General features: G+C 43.8%; 1 protein-coding gene across 1 annotated transcript; it reads right to left on the reverse strand.

The window, feature by feature from the left end:
- Positions 1–14017: 14017 nt before the first annotated feature.
- LOC306930074 (erythroid membrane-associated protein-like) lies at positions 14018–15569 on the reverse strand (the record flags this gene model as incomplete). The annotated part of the gene is made up of 2 exons (XM_079510817.1): positions 14018–14985; positions 15545–15569. 2 exons carry the CDS (start codon positions 15567–15569, stop codon positions 14018–14020), a joined length of 993 nt encoding a protein of 330 aa, XP_079366943.1.
- Between the last annotated feature and the right edge of the window lie 3430 nt (positions 15570–18999).

Below are 18999 nucleotides of genomic sequence, written 5' to 3' on the forward strand. Positions count from 1 at the left end.
TTAGCTGCAGAGATATGGGACTGTCACCAAAATCGAGATCAAGGGTCTCAGCTGTAGAATTGGTGTTGTTAGTGTGGGAGACCAACAGAGAATGTGCTTGTAGCAGATTATCATTGGACACGGTGTTCAGATCAGGGGGTGTAATAGGCACAGCCCAATCAATTGGGGAGCACTCAGCAATGACTCTTTTTGGATACAGGATGAGCTGTCTCAGCTGTAGAATTGGTGTTGTTAGTGTGGGAGACCAACAGAGAATGTGCTTGTAGCAGATTATCATTGGACACGGTGTTCAGATCAGGGGGTGTAATAGGCACAGCCCAATCAATTGGGGAGCACTCAGCAATGACTCTTTTTGGATACAGGATGATGTCATGCTGCGACACGTTTTTGACAGCAAGTTTTATCTTGTTGTGGGATTTAGGCTTGACATCCACTATCTGGTCATACACAATGAGACCTCCTGGGGTAGGAATGACGTCTGACCCACCCACGACAGCTTGGTACTCCTTCCGTCTGGGCTTAGTGTGGCAGATACCTTTTAAAGTACTCATTTCTCCTTGCTTTAAACGTATAGGCGTTTTGCTGCTGAGCGTCACACGCAAAACTTTTGCATCTTTTGCGTGGAGGTCATTCTGTTTGCGACACTCTGTATATGCCATTGCTGGTCTGAATAGTCAATGTCTCCAAAAACTTTGCTCCGCCCCTTTTTCTACACTCCTGTATCATTGGACACAGGACATTTGTGCCAACAAGGAGAGAAAACTGCTCATTGTACGACTGGTCAGGACTTACTAATGCTAGGATGGGAAAGCATTGATCTGTTCCACAAGCATATTTCGGGAACTGAATCTCAACTTCTACATATCCTATATATGGGACCTTTTGTCCAGCTGCACCCTCAATGTTAAGTGGCTTGTTAATAGGGAGCAGTTCTCGGTGAGGAAGAAATTCAGTATAGAATGACTCAGATATGATTGTCACCTGCGACCCTGTGTCTATCAAACACTGGCACGGAACTTTATCCAACCATGCAACACTGTCACATGGGTCTCCGACAAGACCAGCTGGAAACTGAGTCTCAGGGGCATCTGAAGGTTCATACATGCACTGACTAAGAAAATAAGTGGAACTATTTTGACCACAAGCTCCTGTTTGTTCCACAGCAGGAGCTTCTAATAGTTTAAAGACAGGTTTGACTCTGGGCCTGGTTGTTGTCGGCCAAGTGACCGTTGGCTTTGCCTAGCATGGTGCCTCTCACAGAGTTTCTTTTGCACTAGGACAGCATTAGTCGGGTTATTGCATTGTGTCATCATGTGAGAGTCTTCTCCACAATTATAGCAAAATGTCCCAACTTTTATCTGGTCATCGGTAGGAATGGCAGAAATAGGTTGATCCGGGAAACTGCTTTTAGTTCTCTGTGGAGGCCTCCGCCCTCCTTTATCATTTCTGAGGGTCTTTTGAGCAGGTGCAGTTTTCCACAGTTCGGCCTCTAGCTGTCGAATTCTCTCCTCTAATTGCTCTCTAGCATGAGCATCCAAATGACTGGGGGCATCGTTGCTAGAGGACTCCCGCTCGTCAGTGGTTAAGAGAGTCTTAGTATGAACTCTGGTTGAATTTCCCCCCATGTGTCGCTTCCTCCGATTTTCTTTTAGCTGACTTTCTTTCTCATAGGTTCTGATATTGAACAACAACTCTGAGAAACTGAGAGTGCTTTTCCTGGGATCCTTAATTTGCTCTTTTAGGTGCAATGTGGAGATTAAACAATCATCCCAACACCCTCTGAGGAACTGCTTTAACAACTGTGAGTCCTCATCTTGTTTAGCCACTCCATTGCTTTCAACAACTTCCTGTAACAGAGTTTGGAGTCGACGAAGATAATCAGATGCTCTCTCTCCGCCTAACTGGTCTTGATGAGTCTCAAGGAACTGAATATACAGTTCCTCACCTCCCGTGACATTGCCATAAACCTTATCCAATTCCTGGAGGTAGGCTTTTGGTGGGGCTTGAGGTCCAATAGAGAGAGCAACATTCAAAGCAGGGGACATTAAGCTATCAAGCAGCATGCGGCGCTGCTGTCCCTCTGAGGGAGTGGAGTCATTTAGCAATTGTTTAACTCGGAGCCGCCATACGCTGTAGTCCACCTCAGCAGGTGGTTTTGGAGAGTTTCCTGAGAAGGGGCGTAGCTCACGGGTAGGGGGAGTATAGCCCGATGACTCATGCTTTACAATGTGCTCCACAATGACTCTCTGAACATCTGCTGTCGTAGCGTTAACAAGGAAGGTGCCATCATTAGCTGTCTGTGTATGACTGGATGGATAATGAACTTCACGGGTGACAGGGGAGCTTGGATTAGACGGGGGCTATAACTTAACTTTAGTGGCAGGAGTAGAAGTCATTGGGCCCTGTTCAGTACCACACTTTCCACTAATCTGATTCCCTGCTATTTTATTCAGAGTTGTGGGGTCAATCTTATAAGCTTGTGCCAACGCGTATACCTGTTCCTTAAAGTTGAGTGTCAAATCATCAAGTATACGAGCAAGGGGCACTACTTCATCACTGGCTGCCAAGTCAGGCTTTTGTGGGCTTGTGTGGGCTTGTGTGTACTCATCTATCTGAATGACCTCACAACATATTTCGCCAATGGAATGCTCACTGTCTAAAAACATGGGAGTTATGGAATCACGGAACTGACACAAGAGTGTGTCAGGAAGGCTATCAAGGAGCATGACCATTTCTACATGATCTAGTTTGGCAAAAGCCTTTTGCACCTCTTCCAGTGTAACCTCTGCTTCAACTCCCTTAAGCATGGCATAGCGCTCTGGATCAAAACCATACTGTTTACAAAACTCCATTTTGTTTTCTCAATTAGACCAATACTTAAATTATCTGGTGATTATGTTTGGTAGCTTTTGAGTTTAGAAATGAGGACAGTTGTGCTCAAGTCCCTGTTCGGGCGCCATTTTTTCTCTACTTATCTTTGTTGTAACCAATACTGTCTACAGCTCGTGACAGAATAATTATAGAAACCATGTAGCTGTACCAACTTAGTAGAATTTATTTTCTCCAGGTTCCAGTAGCAGTTTACTACTGTATCCAGCTTAGTTTATATGTTTCTTTTATATAATGTACTGGACATGAACACAACTGTTCCCATGAGCAATAACAGAGTAGATACTGTATCTTCTTATTTTCTAAACATAGAATTCACCTTTGAACATTCAGATTGATAACAAAATAAAATAAAATAAAAACATGTACAGTATATATAGTCCAACTCCAATCTCCTGATATTTGAATCAACAGTCTCAAATGAAACAAAACAATTGTCTCTGATTGAAAACCAAAGGGGTTCCTTTGTAATTCTCCTCAGTCCATAGAGTCTGGGTGAGAATAGAGATACCAGACTTTGCAGGTACTAGACCAAACCAGTGAGTTCTCCAATGGTCACAGACATGACAGTTCTCCACAGTCAGACACAGGTGATGAGCAGCATGCAGTCTCTTTTCTTCTTGGGTCCACTAATATTGAAGAGTGTAACAACAAACAAAAGTATTGTTTGAGACGAGTCTGTAAGACGTGATGTCTCTCTCAAGGCAGGCAAATACCATCTCTCAATATACAAATAAAACAATGTCTTATATTATGTCTTATATTATTAAAACATTCACCATAAAACAAACAGCATTACCATATGACAGATTTTACCCTCTTACATATATGTTCAGTGCTCACCTAATATTGAAGAGTGTAACAACAAACAAAAGTATTGTTTGAGACGAGTCTGTAAGACGTGATGTCTCTCTCAAGGCAGGCAAATACCATCTGACCCGCGTAAGTGAGAACCAACGTAAGTGAGAACGTTGTCGTAAAAACAGCCATAAATCATCAGTACTGTCGTAACTCTTAAAGGGCACTACACATTGAATTAGAGTGAAGCTGCATTAACACAACTGACAGCTGGGTTACATCTACAGATAACCAATTTGGCTTCAAACGTAAGCAAGGCACAGACATGTGTATTTTTGCTCTTAAAGAAATTCTAGATAAGTATAATGGACTCAATTCTACTATGTTTATGTGTTTTATTGATGCATCGCGAGCTTTTGATCGCATTAATAATGAGAAACTTTTTTATAAATTATCGCAAAGAGGGGTCCCTAATTTCCTTGTCAGAATTCTGGTATTCTGGTATGCTCACCAGACGATGAGAGTAAATTGGGGGAGGTCAACCTCTGCTCCCTTTGGTGTAAACAATGGTGTCAGGCAGGGTGGGATTTTATCCCCTTTTCTTTTTAACGTCTATATGGATGAGTTATCTATGTTATTAAATGCATGTGGTACAGGGTATGTAGGGTTGGAAACCTGCTAATTAATCACCTCATGTATGCAGACGATTTGGTCATCTTTAGTCCATATAGTGCTGGTCTTCAACAGCTGCTGAGTTTATGCTCACAGTATGGTGCTGACTTTGACATTAAATATAATGCAAAAAAGAGCAAGATTATGATTGTTCGAAGCAGGGAAGACAGACATCTAACCTTTCCTGACTTTTATCTCTCTGGCTCTGTCTTTAGTGTCTGCAGTGAGATTAAATATTTGGGCCACATCATCTCAAATGACCTCTCTGATGACAAGGACATATATAGACAGCGCCGGAAGCTGTATGCGCAAGGAAACATGCTGTGTAGAAAATTTAGCATGTGCTCAGTACCGGTGAAGATTTCACTTTTTAAATCCTTTTGTACACCCCTGTATACCGCCCACCTGTGGTGTCGCTACAAACAGGCCAGTATTAGACGATTGACAGTGGCCTACAATGACTGTATGAGGCTGCTACTGAGAGCTCCAAGAAGCTCCAGTGCAAGCCACATGTTCGTCAGTGTTGGGGTCCCCACTTGCTCTGCTGTGCTGCGCAATCTTATGTATAGATTTATGTGCAGAGTATCTGAGTCAGTAAATTACATCATTGATGTCATTACTAACCCGCTACGTAGTTCTGTCAGGTTCTCCTCCAGACTGTGGAACCATTGGCGAACTTGTCTGTATGTTCAAAACTGAACATTGTGGAACTCTTTTTATCGTATATTTATTTCTATATTATCTTTTTTTGAATCTATTGTATTGTTGTTTTGTACTGTGATATGGATTCCCCTGAGTCTGCAATAAAGATTGAATTGAATTGAATTGAATTGAATTGAAATGGCACATTGGTGAGAGAGCTTGCTGACTAGACCACAGTGGTCAGCTGACCATACACCTCCATGCTTACTATCACTCTGTCAGCGAAGTGTATTTGTCTCATCTTTAGAATATATCCTTTTATGACCAGGTATTTACAGTATAGCACATTAGATTGGGTTTGGGGAACAGGCCAGGAGGCTTGTTGATCTGTATGCTGTTCTGGTTTAATCTTCATTCTCAACACTTCACCCTGCCTGGTATTAATATTTTACATTATAGGTACAACCAACAACCTGATGCAACCCCTGTGGATATAAGCACTGTTGTGCAGAAACTGTCCAACAAAGCTGTGGAGAGCATGATATGGCCTTGGCAGGAACAGAACACAGGTGTTTATTATAATACCGGTATCTCTATTAGACTTTGTGACCACGTTTGAGATGACTTTTTGTATTTATTTATAATTAATAATTCAATGTTTTCATTATTAATGTTGTCATATCATCACAGATGGTGTCGACATCCTCTGCAAGAAACGGCTTTTTGACCAGGTGATGCTTCTGTCACGACTGGCAGAGGAAAAGCAGATTCTGGTAAAGGAGATGATGCAACACTGCCTTCTTAAAGGACTCTGTAGCAAAAGTGCAAACACAGATGGGAACCGTCCTGTCACAGACGGGAAGTAAGTACAACTCCATCTGTCTTTTTATGCAATTGTCCAAGTGAGAGACATGTTGGTATTTGGTTACCGTTCATTTTAACATGTGTGGTTTGAATTGAATTCCATTAATGTTCTCGTGTATATAATATATATTCTAGCTTTTCCAAATGTATTGACCGAGGAGGGTTCGAGGGGCCTAATCTGTCTGCTCAAGAGAAGATTGGAGGACCTTAAACTCAAGCAGCAGACTGCAGGGAAGAACAGGAGGCAGAGATGGAGGAGGAAAGAGAGTGGCAACCAGAAAGCTTGGACGACGAGGAGGACACCGAGATATGAGACTACATATTGCCTAGGATGTATACAAGGTTGACCAGTGGATTATTTTATTTTTTTCTCCTTTTGGAGTGGATTATTTTATTTGCTTTTTTCACGTTATTGTTTGACTGGGGGCACCCCTAACGTGCGCACGGCTCAGGAACGTCCTGCGCTGAACGGACTGAAGCTCTTTCTGTACATCTTTCTGCACTGAAAGAGAATGGCTGTGTACTGACAATACGACACTGCAACTTGCACTCAAGAAACTCACGATAAGTGAGTAAGTGACTGATGGCACCGCACTCAAGTCATACACACAAACACGGTGTACACTACACACAAGCGCAATGACATGAAGCGGTGTTTGAAGGTTTTTCCAGAAAGACCTGTTGTAACTGTCATTTTACTTTTTGGCTGTCTCATTTTTAAAATGGTACTTATATAGCGCCTTTATCCATTGCATTACATTCACGCACACATTTATACACCGATGCCGGAGGAAACCATGCAAGGTACCAACCTGCACATCAGGAGCAATTAGGGGTTCAGTGACACTAACTCTGGGGGAGCCCACAGGGTTTGAACTGGCAACCTTGAAGTTTCCATCCAGCCACTCTACCCCTGAGCCACCGCCACTGCCCATTTTAACCCATTAAGACCTAACTCAATTCTACAAATGTCTTCTAAATCATGACCGTTTCCTGAAAAGTCAGTGGTGCATGTGCTCAAACCTTTTCATGTCAAAGACCCCAAAAAGTATATGTAATTGGCCGCCGACCCCCATCTGAAAATATGTTGTTCCAGGAACCCCCCCCCCCCCCCCCAGAAGATGTTCAGTTCAAAACGTTTGAATATACCCCCTTTTCCTCATAGATGCAGATGGATCTCCGATCAACACATGTCAGTTCAGTTGTCATTTATGCTTGTAGATTGGCTGTTTTTGGCGATTTGCTGCAGTGTTGGGTCAGACGTGCTCCCGTTGCATTCGTTCAGCATAATGTCAATTTGTTGTTTTGGTACTCGGGTCAGAGTATAAGGGCTGGTTCAGAGTACCGAGTACTTAATGGTAGCCGGTATCAGAACAACTCTAGTTAAAGGAGGGGTTAATGGCCCGTACTAGCAGAGTAAGATTACATACAATTAGGGATGCTCCGATCAGGTTTTTTGGGACCGATCACCGATTGTTTTTCTCATGATTGGCCGATACTGATCTTGTGAAATGTTGCAAATTTTAATATTTCCAAAATTATTACCGGTATGGTGTCAAAACTGTTCCTGTGTGTGGGGGGAGGAGGGGGAGAATGTTTAGGCCTGTCACAAAAATGCAAAATGATATTATGCTCTATCTGAACGTCATTTATACCACTTAAATAGTGTAAAAGATCAGTTTCTCCACATAAGGTTAATTGCAGATCACAGACAGGGTAAATGCAGATTACCGATCAGAGTGAATATCGGTCGATATGGCCGATACTCTAGCTGTTTCCACCAGCTTCTCCATCTCCTCTGCTGTGGCATCAGGCTGCGGCCCATCCAGAGAGCACTGGATAAGCTCCCTGATCTCGGCCGTCTCTGTTGGTGTGGGGTTCAGCGCATAGAACCGATCTGCTATGTCCATGTTGTGTGCCATCAGATCGGTTACCTTCTTCCGCGTATCCCCCGACAGTGTTTGACGCGCCTAATTAATTTAGCACATACAAAACACCAAATAAATTAAAATAAATCAAAATTGGTGCACACAGTCAATATATTCAGCAAACAAATTGATGATCCAATGTTGGCCAATGCTGCTTACATAAAATGAGATGGCAGTCCTGATTAGCATGAAGAAGGGCTTCCCAGGAAGGCCACACCTGGTCCACTCCTTTTGAAAGTAACCAAGGAGTCCATCGCACCCTCTTTTTCCTCCTGTGAAGAACACGAAGCTGTTCTTCCTCCCGGTGTACTTCTCCTTTAATAAATACATTTGTTTTTATTAATTGCTGGGTTGGACAAATTTTAAGTAACAATAAGGTAGTAAGGTAATGTACTAATTAACCTACCCACTGAGCAATAGCCGGCTATTACACGTGCGTCTAAAAATTAAAGTTTTTTAGACGTTGATTAGCGGTTTTTAAATGTGTGTGCATACACACACACACACACACCTTTTAAACAACCACTAATCAATGTCTTGTTAAATGTGTGTGCGCGCGCACACACACACACACACACACACACACACACACACACACACACACACACACACACACACACACACACACACACACACACACACACACACTTTAAACAACCACTAATCAATGTCTAATCTAAGTATCGACGTAAAAAACAACAACTAAATCTTTTGCCGTTTATCGCATTTTTAGACGGCCCTTTAGACAAATATTAGACATCTATTAGACAAAAAAAAAGCTGAGTGGGTACACAGTCCTACCCCCTTTCATGACGAGAGGCCCAGAAGGGAATTCCCCATTCATTTTTCCCATAGACGTTTTCCCATTGAAGTATTTATTTAAATACGTTTAAGCCTCAGACAAAGTGAACTATTGTTGTGACAAATCATGACAACAAACTATGTTTTGGGCCGACCAAATAATTAGTAAGAAGAAAAACAAAACAAAGTGTTCCCTGCCATTTTTTTTCTTCTTTCTAATTTGATCGGTCCACAACAGTGTTTATTGTCATACATTTGTCACAACAAGAGTTGGCTTTGTCTGCGACGTGAACGTCTTTAAATAAATCATTTTTGAAAGTCTACAGGGAATATAAATGAATGGGGAATTCACTTCCAGGTCTCTCGACGGGGGCGGGACTGCGACACTATATGTCAGTTGACGTATGTGTGATGTATGCATGTTGTATACACCTGGGACACAGTCCTGCAGAGGCGCCCCATGCTGCATGGCAGGCCACCGGATGTAAGGGGGGCTCGCCCCCGCACCCAGGCCAGCTGATATGGAGAGGAAAGTTACAGTTAAACCTGGATTCAGCTGAAATGAAGACGTAAGTTAGTGAGGCAGCAGTGCTAACCACTCAGCTACCATGCCACCCTACATGAAAAGTCAAATTAGTTGTTAACATGGTCCCAGGAAGAAAGTGAATAAATCTAAACAAGCACTCACCAGTATCAGGAAGTATTTTTCCACGGTCCTGTCCCTGGTGAGTCTGGCTACCGTCACCTCCTGGTCAACCATGTTCTTTAGAACACATGGCCTGTGTCCATAGAGGGTTGACCAGTAGCCAGACAGGAGGCCGTAAAACTCATATCTATGGCCTGTGTTTGCTGGTTTCCTCCTGAGTTTCTCTGGGTAAAAAGGGACAGGGGGTGAAAAGAGACAGAAGTGCAAACTATAAGTATTGTGTTTTTATAGGCTAAAACTCTTGGAATATTGCTATATTGTGATTGAAGGTTAATAGCTCTGGTTATGTGTGGGAATCTCATCTCTGATGAGATGAGAGGGTAAAACATACCCAGGACCAGAGGAATCTTCTTCCTGGCCTGCACCTGGAAGGTCCGCAGATGCTGCTTGATGGGGAGCACCTCGTGTTTGGCCCTCTTGGTCTCCTGCTGGTGCCGCACGACCGGCCTGCGGATGCTCTTTACGAGCATGCTGAATGTGCTGATGATGGTGAACCACTCAGCCTTGTTCAGCTTGCAGGCCGGAACCTGGGTCGCACTTGCGTGCACGAGGAACTGCTTTATACTCTGGAGGTAGTGGAGCACTGATGTAGGCTTCAGGTTTGAAGATGTCATGAGGCTCTTGTAAAAGCTGCAAAATGTTGGAGATAATGTTATGTTGATGGTGATATATGAACAGATAACACAAAAAAAGCTAACATTGCAATAGCAGCAAGCAAGTCGGCTGGCGGACTGACAGGCTGGCAAACTAAGGGGAATGGTTTGCAATCGGACTGACTGACCGGCCCTGGACTCAGCTAATATAAGGGCCAGACCAGTCTTGATCCATGTTCCTGTCCAAAAAGTAGTCACCTCAAACGTATCAATGTAGAGGCATTAATTTTCCCATTTACAGCTTTGGAACCGAGAGGCAAGATTAGATTGTTCGAACTGAGGACCCAGCAAAAATATACTGTGATTCTTTTAGAAAAATCCAACACTGGACGGTTACCGTACAAACATGTCTGTATCACAGATCGACCATCAGTCTCTCCAACAAAACTCACCTTTTGATCCTCTCCACGTTAAACAGGAACCTCCAGTCCGAGGTCTTGCTCACACCTACAGACATATATAAAATGAATGCCTTTATGCGGCTGACTTTGGACCCAGCATTATTGTGTGCAGTTGAGCTTGGGTCCATTCCCTCATGGGCCGCTTGGTACACTTCGATGACACACTCTGTAATGACACATGTAACACACATTGTTGAATACAATCTTTTTGTGCCTGGATAGTTCATACAGTGGATAATGCTTTGTGTGGCCCTGGCCAGCTCTGTGTGTGTGTGTGTGTGCGTGTGTGTGTGTGTGCACACTCACCAAAGGACGAAGGCACCGCAATAGTTCTCATGCGGTTTCCCCGGCGATTCCCCTCTGCCCAGGGTTTGATCTGCTCCAAACGTAATGAAGACACTTTCATCCTTTGTATTTTCTCCGAGCCATCAGGTGACAGTGTCACAAACTAGGTGTAAGACAAAACATACCAGCCAACATCAACCATTACATAAAATATACACAAACAAGATTAAAAGAGATCTCTACATAGTGCTTGTGCTTGATGTTGAGTGGGAAAGTGAATTGAATTAGATGATACCTTTACAGGGGTCACTTTGTCAGGAGAATCCCTCTGGATTCTGCTGATATAGAGAGGCAACTTACAGTTAAACCTGGACTCAGCTGAGAAATATAGTCCGCACAGATGTACATGAATAGGAGTTGCAACTGTAACTGCTGCATAGCAATTATAAGAAGTGAATGGTTCTACATGAGTCATAGTTTTTTCTATTGACCACTGTCTGAACGTGTACATTTGAGTGGTGCAACCACTCCTATAGACAGCTGTGTGGCTGGGTCTGTCCCTGTGTTTGTCCGAGCACGGAAATGGTGTTATAGTGTTTGTTCACCACCAAGTGTCACTGCTGCACAGCCTAACACACATACAGACACTCACAGGCCAGGGAGGAGGGTTTGTACAGTACAGTACAGTACAGTACAGTACAGTACAGTACAGTACAGTACAGTACAGTACAGTACAGTACAGTACAGTACAGTACAGTACAGTACCACTCTCTTCAGACAGGTCTGATTTTTGAGGGGTGCTAGCCCCTCCTATATAGGGGAGAACGGGGGAAGATGAACCACTTTTTGCTTAAGTTGTTCTGGAAGCAAGGCAAAATGAGATGGCGGTAAAATCTAATGATCTACCCATATTTCAGGATGTCTTCTATCAATTCAAATGATGAGTAAGCATCTATGACAAAGGGCCATGAAAATATGACCTTTTAAAAAAAAAGTGGTAATGTGGCTCAATTTGCCCCAGGTAAGGGGTAAGTTGATCCAAGTCGAGGGGTAAGTTGAACCACATGATATTTGAATGTTAAAAGCTTAAACTTGAACAAATAATGTATTCACTTATCGATAATAATATAATAACAGTTTTCCCTTTTGCAAATAGTCTTATTTATTTGTTTATTTATTATTTAAACAATATTAAGTCAATTAAATAAAGTTTGTTATTCAGAACCTTATATTTGCAATATTGTTAATACAATATTGCAAACTTCTCTTAAATGAGTATGTACATGCAAATTAAAGGTCATTCAGTATCATTTGAGTAGCAAAGACTTAATACAAAAACATGAATAGTGATTCCCATTGACCCATTTTTTAAAACAATGACTAATAAGTTACTTCGGACCATTTATTTGCTAAATGATTCACATGGTTCTATCCATTGGCAAATCATCAACGTGTATGATATTACATTTTAGACCTAGGTACATGTTGCTTTGTATAACAGTCATTTTACATGATGTGTCGAAATTGTACTTTGACCGACAAAAAACAGTTTTTTGTGTAAAATAATGTTTTCTACTTTCCCCATGTGCTTCCCAACTTCACAGCCAGGTGTAAATGATGGATGCTTACTAGATTTAAGGTCACATGGCAACACAGTTTTCTAGATAAAGGGGGTGGTTCAACTTACCCGCTGGCTCATCTTCCCCCGTTCTCCCCTACAGGTGTAATGTTTGTTTTTAAAACGCCATTGACAATGAAGGGAAACTTTACGTCATATTGTCCCTCATTACATTGTTGTCTCTTTATTGTTAATGGCATTTAATGTTTGTGTTTGCACTGTTTGTTTTACATCACATGACATCACCTAATCAACATGAGTTAGACTTTAATATATTAGCGCCCCTCACTTCACACACACACACACACACACACACACACACACACACACACACACACACACACACACACACACACACACACACACACTGTATAGGTGATATTCACATTAAACCTGTTCTCAGAAAATAGCTGATCTGCAAGCTCACTATAGGCCAGTGGTTCCCAAACTTGTTCATGTCAACACACACACACACACACACACACACACACACACACACACACACACACACACACACACACACACACACACACACACACACACACACACACACACACACACACACACTGTATAGGTGATATTCACATTAAACCTGTTCTCAGAAAATAGCTGATCTGCAAGCTCACTATAGGCCAGTGGTTCCCAAACTTGTTCATGTCAAGGACCCCCAAATTGACACTAATTATCCAGCAGACCCCCATTTGAAGATGCCAGGGACCCCATAGAGTTTTATGGCTCTAGCAGTGATTCTCAACCCGTTAAATTTCAAGGACCGCCAGTGTGACTAGCATTAGTCTACGGACCCTCATTTGATGGAATTTCTGTCTCTGGGACCCCCCAATTTATATTGTAAAATCAATGTTAATTTAACTCTGAGAGTGTACAAATGGAACCAAATGGACCGGTTCCAAACTATCATTTAGCTGGGGACCCCCTCGAACTCTCTCAAGGACCCCTGGGGGTCCCCATAACCCACTTTGGGAACCACTGCTATAAGCTGTAAATCGGCTATTTTGGGAGAACAGATGGACCGGATATAACATTGTTGTGATGAAATAAATATATTGTAATTTTGTCTCATATTGGTGGCCCACCAGAATGTAATCCACGGTAGTCCAGAACCGCCCCAAATAGCCCGTGCTCTGGACAGGGCACCTGCCCAGGGTCCATATATGGAGCTGGCCTGTTCTGACAACATTCTGACGTCTGCATAGACTCCATATTTGGGAATGCCTGACAAATAACTCCACATATGGGAATAAAAGGGACACAGACATAAATAATATCCGGGTGGGGCATGCATTTCCAACTTGCAGGCCAGTGCCCAACGGGCACCGCTGTAGAGGCTCCAACGGGCTCAAGGACACTTCGACACTAACTCTGAGGGAGCCCACAGGGATCGAACCGGGAACCTTCCATCCGGCCACTTTACCCCTGATCCACCGCCGCCCTTACCTCAGTCACGCGAATGTTAATTGTTTTGTTCATGCCTTTTCTTTTTTTTGTTACTACCCAGAGCTGGAAGTCAACACCGCTCACTTCACATTATGGTGTGATTTTCTTTTCTTTTTTTTTCTTTTTTTACTTTGTCATAAAGTAGGTGCATTATAACACGTTGAGAGCTTCTGCAGTAGATTTGATATTTGTCTATGTTTTTATTTTTATTTGTCCAACAAACTCCATGCTGTTCTTCTCCGTGGTGACAGGACAGGACAGGCGGTTTATTGCACTACCCCCCCCCTGCAGCACGGACCAGATTGTTAAAATCCGCCATTGGTGACAGGAGAGATGATCAGAGGAGCAGAGTTTCTGCCACGGTCATTATTACATGGACTGAAGAATGGAAAAAGTTTATCAGTGAAGGAGCAGCCAGTGAAAGAGTAGATGTGAACTCTGGTCTCCACATCATAAAAGGCGACCAGACCCTCCTCATAATCCACAAACACTCCCACTTTCTGGAGCTTCTCTCTTACAGGGAGGAGGACAGCAGGGTCAGTAGCACGGTACTCATTTCCATTCCTCAACACTATAGTCCAGTAACCATTGTTGGGACTCAGTGCGTTTACACATTTCCTGTCGATGGACTCTCTGGCCACTCCTACATCCCAGCCAGTCTTCCCTCCAACATGAACCTCATAGTAAAACCTTCCTGAGGAGAATCCTTGTTTTCCTAAGACATTGTTATATCTAGAGAATCTCTCTGTGTTGTCAGGGAGATTCTTCCTTACGTTTCCATGACTCACTTGTTTTCCATTCTCAGACAGGATGAGTTTGGGATGTGCTGTATCAGGGTCCAGAGTTACATCCACCTCATATTGCTGGATCCTCTTCATCTCAACATCACACAGCTGCTGCTTCATCTCTTGGCTGAGTGTCTTCTCCAGCTGAGACACAGCTGTCCTCACTGTCCCCACATGTGAAGACTGTTGGACGTTGACCTTTGTCCAGTCCTTGGTGGGTCTCCACTCTGTGTTGATGGATGTGAAGTTCTGGAGGAGGTGGTCTTCAGTGTGTGAGAGCTGTTTCAGCTCAGAGATTCTCTTCTCTAACTGAGTGACTTCCTGTTGCAGATCTTCAATGAAGCCTTCAGCTTGTTTCTCTGTTGTTTTCTGCTTCTCTTCAATCACACCAATGAGCTCAGCCTGGCTTCTCTCAATACAGCTGATCAGAGCAGTGAAGACCTGCACACTGCCTGCTTTGACTGTATCTGCATCTTTCCTGCTGAGCTCTACAGAGCGTTTGACCTCCTGAATCTTCTCTTGTCTCTCCTGGATCGTCTGCTGAACTTCATCCTCAGTCTTTGCTTCATATTCTTCTTTCATCTTGTGACTCCTGAACTGATCGACCATCTCAGAGACGACTTTATTAACAAAGAATTCTTGATTCTTTAAGCATGTTCTGTTACACAGTGGACACTTGCACACATCCTTAGCGTCCCAGTAACGTGTGATACAGGCTTTGCAGTAGTTGTGTCCACATGGAGTGCTGACCGGATCAGTGAACACCTCCATACAGATGGAACACAGGAAGTGATCTTCAGACAGGAGACCGCTGGCAGACGCCATTTCTGCTCGTCGCTGAGAAGATAGACGTGACTTCAATGACGCTCACAGAGGGACTCTGAATAGCCAATAAGCTCTGTGGTTCCGGCCAATAAGATGCAAGGAGAGGACGGATGTTATGAGCTTCAGTTGGTAGACTCCAGTATCTGTAAACTGATTGGTTGGTAGACTTGGAGCTTCTGCATCGTCTTATATCTCCCGTCTGGTAAGATGATTATGTCATACCTCTGATGTCACTATGCCCTGGCATGTCCATATAAGGAGTTTCCACCGTAGCTATGCCCAAATATGATGCATGTACACAGGTGGCAAGGAATAGGCCTATCAGCTGGATTTGAAGCCCACTTTCTGAATATCTTAAGTTCCCGTTGAAGGGGAGTACCACTCATTTACAACATTGAGCTACGTCATTAATCTACCTTAGAGAGGTTGAGGTTCCAAGTAGGCCAGTGCCCAACGGGCACCGCTGTAGAGGCTCCACCGCTGTAGAGGCTCCACCGCTGTAGAGGCTCCACCGCTGTAGAGGCTCCAACGCTGTAGAGGCTCCACCGCTGTAGAGGCTCCAACGCTGTAGAGGCTCCACCGCTGTAGAGGCTCCACCGCTGTAGATGCTCCAACGCTGTAGAGGCTCCACCGCTGTAGAGGCTCCACCGCTGTAGATGCTCCACCGCTGTAGCGGCTCCACCGCTGTAGAGGCTCCACCGCTGTAGAGGCTCCACCGCTGTAGAGGCTCCAACAGGCACCGCTGTAGAGGCTCCACCGCTGTAGAGGCTCCACCGCTGTAGATGCTCCACCGCTGTAGCGGCTCCACCGCTGTAGAGGCTCCACCGCTGTAGAGGCTCCACCGCTGTAGAGGCTCCAACAGGCACCGCTGTAGAGGCTCCACCGCTGTAGAGGCTCCACCGCTGTAGAGGCTCCACCGCTGTAGAGGCTCCAACAGGCACCACTGTAGAGGCTCCACCGCTGTAGAGGCTCCACCGCTGTAGAGGCTCCACCGCTGTAGAGGCTCCAACAGGCACCGCTGTAGAGGCTCCACCGCTGTAGAGGCTCCACCGCTGTAGAGGCTCCAACAGGCACCGCTGTAGAGGCTCCAACGGGCACCGCTGTAGAGGCTACACTGCTGTAGAGGCTCTAACAGGCACCGCTGTAGAGGCTCCACCACTGTAGAGGCTCCACCGCTGTAGAGGCTCCACCGGGCACCGCGCTAGTAGTGTAAATCACGTCAAATTTCACGTCATAGTGTAAACACAAACATTGATGACGAAGGTGAGGACGCGAATTGTGATTTTCCGGAATGAGATGTCGTATGATTATGTACGATGATCAGAGCACCCTCACTTCACAGGTGTGATTGTATTGATCTCCACCACACAACAACTCTAAGGTATATTAATGTCACAGTTCAATGTTTAAAATGAGTGGTATTCCCCTTTAATAACACACTTTTTTATAGCAGCTTCCATGACATGAAATGCAGCTTTACAGCAATAAAGAATAAAAGGAAATGCAAAAGCATAACAGAGATTAAAATAATAGCAAAACAAGGCAGTGAATTAGGCAACACAGTGAGTACAGGAATAACAACACCTGTGATACTTAAAACCAAGTAAAAGCAAGAGTGAATAAATAGGTCTTGAGTTGTGCTTTAAAGCTATATTTACAGAGGCTGCCTGTAGTGGGAGATTATTCCAAGCAGTCGGGCTGCAGAAGCAGAAAGCTGACATAACATCACAGGAAACAAAGGTCTTTTTGACCTGAATTCAGCTTAAATTGTAAATGGTGCATTTATATATATCCAAGGCGCTTTACATGGATTGTTCATTAGCCTACATTCACACACCATGAATGACAGAGGAAACCATGCAAGGCACCAGTGAAACAGTGCAACATGCACCAGAGGTTGGATGAGAGTAAAACAGTGCAACATGCACCAGAGGTTGGATGAGAGTAAAACAGTGCAACATGCACCAGAGGGAAAAGTGGACAGTTCAGATGAACCAAATATCTACAGCGACAAAAAACTATTCCTAACGTTCATAGCAATGGTCATAAACTGTGCTGTGGAAATACCACGCAAATCTGAGAGGATCAAGATGGTGCTTGAGGCAGCCAGGAGATTCCTGGGAGTGGATGATATTACTGGAGAAGACAGGATCAAGATGGTGATTGAGGCAGCCAGGAGATTCCTGGGAGTGGAGGATATTACTGGAGAAGAGAGGATCAAGATGGTGTTTGAGGCAGCCAGGAGATTCCTGGGAGTGGAGGATATTACTGGAGAAGATTTGAATGAAACATTGAGGGATGAATTAGCACCACCGTCTCAGGCCCCAGGGCCTGGGATATAGGAATGGACAGAATATATGGAAGGGGATCACTTTGGGTGGACTTTTTAATTAAAAATAGTAGTAAGATTAAGAGTAAAACTCCAAGAATACAGTAGGCGGTGGTAATGCACAGTTATGTTTGCCAACCGCCAATAAACCCAATAAGAAGAAGAAGAAGGATGTTTAGAGCCTAACTTAGCCAGCTATAGAGTTTGTTTTCATTCAGTACACTGAGTACAGGTTCATTGTTGTTCTGAAGTTTGAGTTCATGACTAAAGTGAGTATTACAATTATCCAAGACTGCAGAAAGTAATATTATATGGCCTGATTGTGTGTCATGCTCCAACCTATATATGTGTCATGTGTTTGTTTATGTTATTGCATGGTATTTGGTGCTAGCAGGATGTCAGCAGATGTCAGAGTGTACTGAGAAATGTGATTGTTCTACATATAGATTTAAGGTTTATAGTTTATATGTTTATTGTTAAGCTGCAGTATGGTTTGCTAATTAGCTATATTGTGATGTTTATGTTCCGTTTAGAAACCAACAACAACTTACACAACAATGAAACTTCACCTGCTTCTGTGATTAAACCCACCAAAGAGGACCTGACCTTGACCCCTGTACTGTTATTGGTGCCCCACCAAAGAGGACCTGACCTTGACCCCTGTACTGTTATTGGTACCCCACCAAAGAGGACCTGACCTTGACCCCTGTACTGTTATTGGTACCCCACCAAAGAGGACCTGACCTTGACTCCTGTACTGTTATTGGTACCCCACCAAAGAGGACCTGACCTTGACCCCTGTACTGTTATTGGTACCCCACCAAAGAGGACCTGACCTTGACCCCTGTACTGTTATTGGTACCCCACCAAAGAGGACCTGACCTTGACCCCTGTACTGTTATTGGTACCCCTGAGGCGAAGCAGAGCAGAGTCCAAACCCATTACAGTCCTTACCCAAACCCTCATTAACACCACCCCTCATCCCTTGCCCCTTCCCCCCTAAATATTGAACGTACCTTGTAGATATTGATATGTGATATTATATTGATACATACGGTGTGTGTGTGTGTGTGTGTGTGTGTGTGTGTGTGTGTGTGTGTGTGTGTGTGTGTGTGTGTGTGTGTGTGTGTGTGTGTGATTGATTGATTGTTTATTTATTTCCGTGTCCTGCACACAATGTGCCCAACCCTCATGGGTTTATAAGACACCATTTCACAATTGCATTTAGAGCATGTTTACATTACATCCTTCACGGATTTACACACACACACACACACACACACACACACACACACACACACACACACACACACACACACACACACACACACACACACACACTGTATAG

Source organism: Electrona antarctica (genome assembly GCF_951216825.1).
Source record: "Electrona antarctica genome assembly, chromosome: 9".
In the NCBI taxonomy this organism is placed as follows: Eukaryota; Metazoa; Chordata; class Actinopteri; order Myctophiformes; family Myctophidae; genus Electrona; species Electrona antarctica.